General features: G+C 42.1%; 1 protein-coding gene across 1 annotated transcript; it reads right to left on the bottom strand.

Annotated features, from left to right (window-relative positions):
• Positions 1-3,279: 3,279 nt before the first annotated feature.
• On the bottom strand, positions 3,280-5,343 carry LOC311273741 (uncharacterized protein). The gene is made up of 2 exons (XM_084380958.1): positions 5,178-5,343; positions 3,280-3,626 (listed from the first exon to the last, which is right to left on the bottom strand). The coding sequence occupies exons 1-2, from the start codon at positions 5,226-5,228 to the stop codon at positions 3,333-3,335; spliced, it is 345 nt and encodes a 114-aa protein (XP_084237084.1). The 5' UTR covers positions 5,229-5,343; the 3' UTR covers positions 3,280-3,332.
• Between the last annotated feature and the right edge of the window lie 1,557 nt (positions 5,344-6,900).

A 6,900-nucleotide genomic window follows, 5' to 3' on the forward strand; every position in this document is an offset into this window, starting at 1 on the left:
ATCCTTTAAAGGTAATAGAACGTATTTCCATAGTGGTCTGCCGTGCCTCTGCTACATTACAGATTTGAATGAGTTGTCACCTGCAGATTTTATGACTTGTTACTCATACAAATAATACATTTACAGACGCTCTTCACTCCATGTTGTTTAATACAAAGTTTTTAAACATCTAAGGTAATCTTTCAAATCTTGGCCCCATAGATTTAAGGATTTAGATCCAAAGAACCATTTATATGAAGTTTGACTGACTTCTGAGTGTGCTTCATATTATACCTCTGCTTGTTCTTAATATGTTCAAACACCAGTAAGTCTATCCTTAAATGCTCTCTCTTTTATTGCAATAAAATAGTACAACATTTTGTCTTATTTTGTACAGAAATGTAATCAGGCCTTACATCTTAGCCTTTAATCATGACTCAGTTGCAGGTGAAATTAAAAAATTTGGGTTTTTTTTTTAATGAAGTCTGCAACATCCACATTAATGTGCTCTTGGTAGCAACCTGCTCCAACCATAATCTTTTTATTTTGCCAATATATTTGATTTAATTGTTGCTTAATATTATCTCAGGTTTTGAAATTTAAGACGCGACAGTTGTGAACAGGTGGTTAGAGGGTTGAAGGTCACTCATAAATATTCACCACTGAAAACAAACCTGCTCCTGGGTCAAGTTTATTACCATAATTCATTCATAACAAGACATGGTCAACCCTTCCCAGAGTATTAACTTTTTCATATCAGTAATTCTAAAGTTTTGGATATTGCACTGCGTTTTTTAATTTGAATTTTCTTTGTAGTAACTCTCTCCTAGTATAAGTGATACATTATTTACCCTCATACCAAAAAGATGACCCATTATGTGAAACTTGTGTGCTATACCGGAGGATTGAAATCTAAAATCTACACGCCTGACCGATTCAGCTGTTACAAAGCTGCAAAATCACTGTCTAATCCCTTTGAGCCTACTTATAGCAAAACAGCATGAAGTGCACTTTGACTAAAAACTTATTTTTATTTCTTGATAGAAAAGGCACAACTTCATCACACAACACTGTAACAACACAAAAACAAGAAAAAGACAAGGAAAATTGACCCACAGGTGTGACTGAGTTCAACAGCAGAGCAGCATGTTTGCCAAATGCTTTTATTTCATAAATCTCTTCCAACAACTTTTCATTAAATATTAACTATAGTGCAAACAGAACAAATCTCTCATTTAACGAGCACAGCTGAAGCGGAGTACGTAGACCTTTACACAATGAGCTAACAGATTAATACCGTGCTTTCAAACATTCCCAGTATTTTATTCCAACAGCAAACATGTTTTCAGATGCTCCCTTTCGTCGGTGTGCTGTCTTGGCAGTTCCCCCCTCATAAACTGTACTCTGCTGAGTGAAACAGGAAGTTTGCTGCAGTGAGGAGACAAGCTCTCCCTCACTCTCTGATTGAGATCAATAGGTTTCCACAGTGCTCTGTGCTCCCTGTGCACCACTGCAGTATAGAGAGAATCCATCAAAACCAGCCAGGTGCGTTACACAACCTCTATAGCACCCACACACATTGATTTCAGTGCCTGACTGTGGCTTTAAAATGCAGTTCAGACGAAGAGTATGTTAAGTATATACATAAATCTGAATCACCTGTTCCCAAAAAAGTTTTGTAACCCATATTTACCCTGAGTTTTGAGTATCCTGTTGTATGAGACTATCACAACCCCATTATGATGTGTCAGTATGTGTCCAGAGCAAGGTGACCAATTGTTCAGTGTCTGATGCCAGTTGGAACCATTAGCCCCCACTGCTGAGTGGATTACGACCATTTTGTTGGTGACCTACTGTGCCAGCATTCGGCAGGGCCACTTTTAGGGCTCTAAAAACGCCCAATCTGCAACAACTAGCTGCTAGATGCAATTTGGCAGATGGACAAGGGTGGCTCTTTAGCGATGAAAAACTGGATTACAAGGTTTGGCTGACCTCTTAGTGATGAAACACTCCGCTTCCTCACCGTCCTCCTTTTTCACAACTTTACAGAGGGAACTTTCTCCTCCGCCTGTGCCCCTGCTTGTGCGGAAATACAGTGATCTCTCGTGTTATCAGATTTTGAAGAATATTATATAAAGACAGTATGACCCTGCGCTATCCATAAAGGCACAGCACGCACTCTCAACCACGCTCAGAGTCTCGCCAAATCTCAAGTCCCTTTTCACTGTGACATTTTTGGTGTAGTCGCAAACGGAAACACCAATCCCATAAATTTTAAATCCACAGTGGGACAAATGGTGGACTCTGCAGGGGGAATGGTACAAAGTTTGGATGCACAGGGACTCTCTGCCTCTCACGAGTCCTTGACTCTAATACCAGATTAGGTGAATGACTGTGTGTGCCAGGAATGATTTTCCACCTGGGGTAATCCCCACAGAGGACACAGGCTTATCCAGGAGGAATCACCATTCTGCCTCGCCCGCCTGCCACCCGCTGTGTCAGCCAGGTAAATAAGGATTCATAATCCTGAAGGTGTATTTGTGCTAGTCTTGCTTACATGACTCAGGCTTGGATATCAAAGTTCTTAACACTCTTCTACTGAAAGAAGTGTTTACGATCCACAACACGGCCCTGCCACTCTCTTCGACTCTTTCATCACTCTCACCAAACCCTTGGAGGATTAAACTTTTCTGAACGCGGGAAGCACCAGTCACAGATTCAGCCAGCCCGCTTCTTCTGCCAGTGTCACTTGATTGACAGCCGGTGGCAGACCGCGCCAGCGAACGCCAAAGCTTGCTGATGGATGGCACCTGCTCCTCCTCAGAGGAAATCAATTGAAGTCATGGGCAGGGATGGACTGCTAAAACTCTTACACATGGCTGTCTGCCTGGGGAGGGGGGCATAGAGATTGGTTTGCCAACCATCTGTGTGTAGAGGGGCACTGCCAAGCATCAGTCCCTTTTCACGCCATCCCTCAATAAGACACACACTGTCTCCAAATTAAATATGTCAGTTCCTGACACAGTCTTTGGGAGGTTCCAGCATCATTACACACTCATCCAATCATTCATATTGCTTTGGACCTTCTCAGTGCATTAAAAACTCTAATATTATCGACTAATTGACACAATCCAACAGCACTTTATCTATTTTTATGTGTTGCACTAGTTACAGAACATCAGACATCCAAACTTCAGGTTGAGGTCAGTCAAATATCCACACTTGCTCATCATCAGAGAGCACATGGGCCACATCTGAGCGATGGGCCAGCATAGCTACAATCTGAGACGTGCAGAAGTGTAGATACCCGAACTTAACCTGTGATGTTGCCCGATCTATATCCACTTGACAGATTATTTCAAAGCAACCTTCTGTCCCACAAAGGAGGGAGGTGGGATCTCCTGGCTGGCAACGGCCCGGCGAGTAACATCCAGGAACGGGGTCCTGTGGGCTGCTGTGCCCATCATGCTGGCATCAGTATGTGTGCCGATCAACTGCAGCACACGTGCAGAGGGCCGGTGGTGGAGGGCCAACTGCCTGGAGCTGTAGCCACACACCCCGATCCCCAAGGCCCCCAGCAGCATGGCCATGCCGGGCACAGACTTCTCAGCCGGAGGCGTCACAGACACATTGTGGTAGGCCTGGGTCTGGAAGGGGAGAAAAATGTGAAATGTGATCAGAGGAATTCCTTCGTATTATGCGAGTATGAAAGAGAATCAGAGCATCTAAGCAGTTCAAAAATAGCACAAATCCCCAGCAAACAATGGCCAAACATTCTTGATTTTATACGTGGTTTATACGTGGATGCAGATCAGTTTTAGAGGACAACATGCCTTGCAGCGCTTTTTGTCTGCATCAAATGAGCGAGCTTAATATGCTCACCTCAGCCGCCGCCCCATCTACTCCTCCCACCAATCCCACAGAGATTAAAAACTCATCTTCTCTCATTTACCAAATCGCGGTCCGTCTCCTTTGACAAACAAAAAGCTCGTCTATTTTGCGATATGGGCAATTTCCTCAGTGGCCCCTTGACAATTATAAAAAGCACAGAGGAGCAAATAATAGTAACTTCCTCGTTTTCTAATGGTGCTGTGTCACAGGCAGTTAGGAAGCTATTCCTGTAGCTCACTCACCCTTTTCCCATTTCCATTTACAATGCAATGGACTGTCACAGGCTTGGATTTCTCCATTGTTTGTGGTAAATGCCACCGGAAAGGTGATTGTGTTTTGTGAGCCAAAACAAAAGGCGTCCTTTAGTTACTGGAACAGAAACCTGGAACAAACTCATATTTGTGGATGGTGTGTATATAATATGATAGCACCGTATTTCATCATCTGTGAGACACTTGAAAAAATGGCCGAATAAGACTCAGTGAAGCCAACCTACTACACGCACTGTCTCTGTCCATAAACCTCTGTGCGTACCCATAAAACCAGCACCTTGCAAACACTTCATTACATCAATGGCTGCTCTCAGAACTGTCAACATTATTTCATCTGCCACTGTCTTCTAATCCCTAAGGGCCGGCAGAGACAGAGCACACCAAGTACCGTGTAATCTCCAAATCCAAGACACTTTGAGGGGCTTTCTGCCGTTTTTGCTTTAAAGGTCTTAAATCAAAAACGAGTTGCTTGATGCAGAAAAATTGCAATAAAGTGCTATCCACTTATGCGTCTACGATCATGATAGGCAACTTTCAACGACTCAGCACTTTCTGTTCCAAATACCCTTTAGTATGACAGCTTTAGTGTCTCATTGCATGTGAGAGTAAAATCCACAGCACATGAAAATATTATATAGCTGGTTTCTTATCTACAAGAAGTACCATTGAAAGATTCAAACCAGTGTTACTTAATTTCATTTCAAACAACTTATTTTAGACAGTTAAATCAGCCACCAAGTGACACCAAAACATCCACTTACCTCCTTTATAAATGATATTTTTTGACATGTACATATCGCCTGTAAAATAGCCATTCAATTATTTCCTCTGCACTATTTGTATTGTTTACATCCTAGAGAACACTGACTTGTAAATAGATATATGTTTATAGTTTGTTGCTTTTATCTCTTCTCCTTTGTAAGTACACTGAGATTACTATAAAACCTGTAGTCGAATCCCTCGTGTGTGTACGCGTACTTGGCCAAAAAGCTCATTCTGACTTTGACAGCTGAACTCAAAACTGCTCACACTCACCTGCAGCAGCCTAATGTAGCCCGGAGTCAGTCTTGGGACTCTGAAAAACATTTTTGGAGCTTCTTTGATGGTCTTCCTGTTAAACCAGGAATGAGTTACAGGCCAGATGTCACTCGGCTCACTCACTCAAGCTCCTCTTCCTGGACTCCCAGGACGGGAATCCCACTGGCAAAGGGTCTGTCCCTGGTCTGGTGTTTGCTCGGACACTTCAACCTGTGCTCTGATGCAGGACAGCCTGGTCAGCCCTTATACCGTCTCCTTCCTGTCTTACATAACAGACAGTCTGCAGGTGGTGTGTCTAAGGGGATTACAGGAGCTGGCACACAGAGACAAAGACGCTGGCTGAAGCCAAAGGAATGGAGTGTGGGGCTGGGTCAAGCTTAAAAATAAAATTATACAAACTTGTAGCTGAATCATATTAAAATGTTATGTGCTATATTTTACATTATTCTGCTGTGGAAATTATTGAGTAAAACCGATAAAGTTCTTACTTGGGTTATAAATTGGTTTACATGTGTCTAAACCTTGGCCTCATCTATTGCATAACAGTGGGACCCATTTAATTGTATTAAAGCTGCAAAATGTAACAACTGGCCACCTGTCAAATTCATACTCAAAACAAGTGGGGGGCCGGGTATCACCATAGTAACTGCTAACTGCTGCTAACTGTAGCTGCCTTAGGTAAATGAGCTTAGTTAGCTCAGTAAGTGGTTCGGCTAGAAGCTCAGGGACCAGGGAAAAGTTAGCTTTGGACTGGGATGAGATTTAGACGGGTTAGCTGGTTAGCAAGTTTACGTTAGTAGATTGTTCTGCAACATAACACATGGACATTATGTAGTAATCGCTACTTGTTTACATTCTTTTGATCATTTTAGTTAATTCTTGAATGTTTCTAACTAAAATTCTTACATATTGCCCCTTTAACCATTATGTATTTTCTATATAAATCTTATATTCGCCCTGTTTTTATGTATATCGGTACATATAAAACTATTATATTTATTATATTCTGATTAATAATATGACTATTTCAGCCACATCACCCAGTCATAATATTACTGTTAATATCAATATAATAGTACTAATCTATCTACTATACAGTATATGGTGAGCAGGTGTGGAGAATGAGGGTTGTTAAAGGGTTGTTACACAGGAGGCCCAAATCATCTGAAGTCAGAAACGCTAGAATCCATTTGAATCTGCCGATTGGATTGGTTTGGATGCGTTTCTGTTGATGTCAACTGTGGCTTCTCCTGCCATGTCAGCAATTTTTTTTAAGCTTTAATATCCATCCAGGCCTCGGGGCCATTGACTCCGAGTAAGGTCTTATAATGAGATAACGTCTCTTTCGCTGGAGAGGAATTCTCTCCAGTGAGCAGCCAACAATGACCTTCTTCTCATCTCTGGTAATAGGCCCCAATTCTGCCTCCCAACTCATGCATCCATGAATAATCTCAAACCCTGGCATTACTGCTGCAAAGTCATGATGCCACTGAAAAGTTGTGGCCCCCTGGGTTTTATGCACTAAAAGAAACATTACAGCTTTATAATGACTAAAAAACTACAACCAGTAATGACTGAATTCTAGGAAATTTTAGCAAGACAAAGAATCTACATGCTTGCTGCTCAGTGAGGCCGTACTGAAGAATAGTGGTGCTTTGAGCTAAATGCTGACTTTAGCACACTGATGTTCTCCATCTTTGTTTAGCTCGTTAGCATGCCA

Source organism: Pagrus pagrus (assembly GCF_965226575.1).
Source record: "Pagrus pagrus genome assembly, chromosome: 18".
Classification (NCBI taxonomy): Eukaryota; Metazoa; Chordata; class Actinopteri; order Spariformes; family Sparidae; genus Pagrus; species Pagrus pagrus.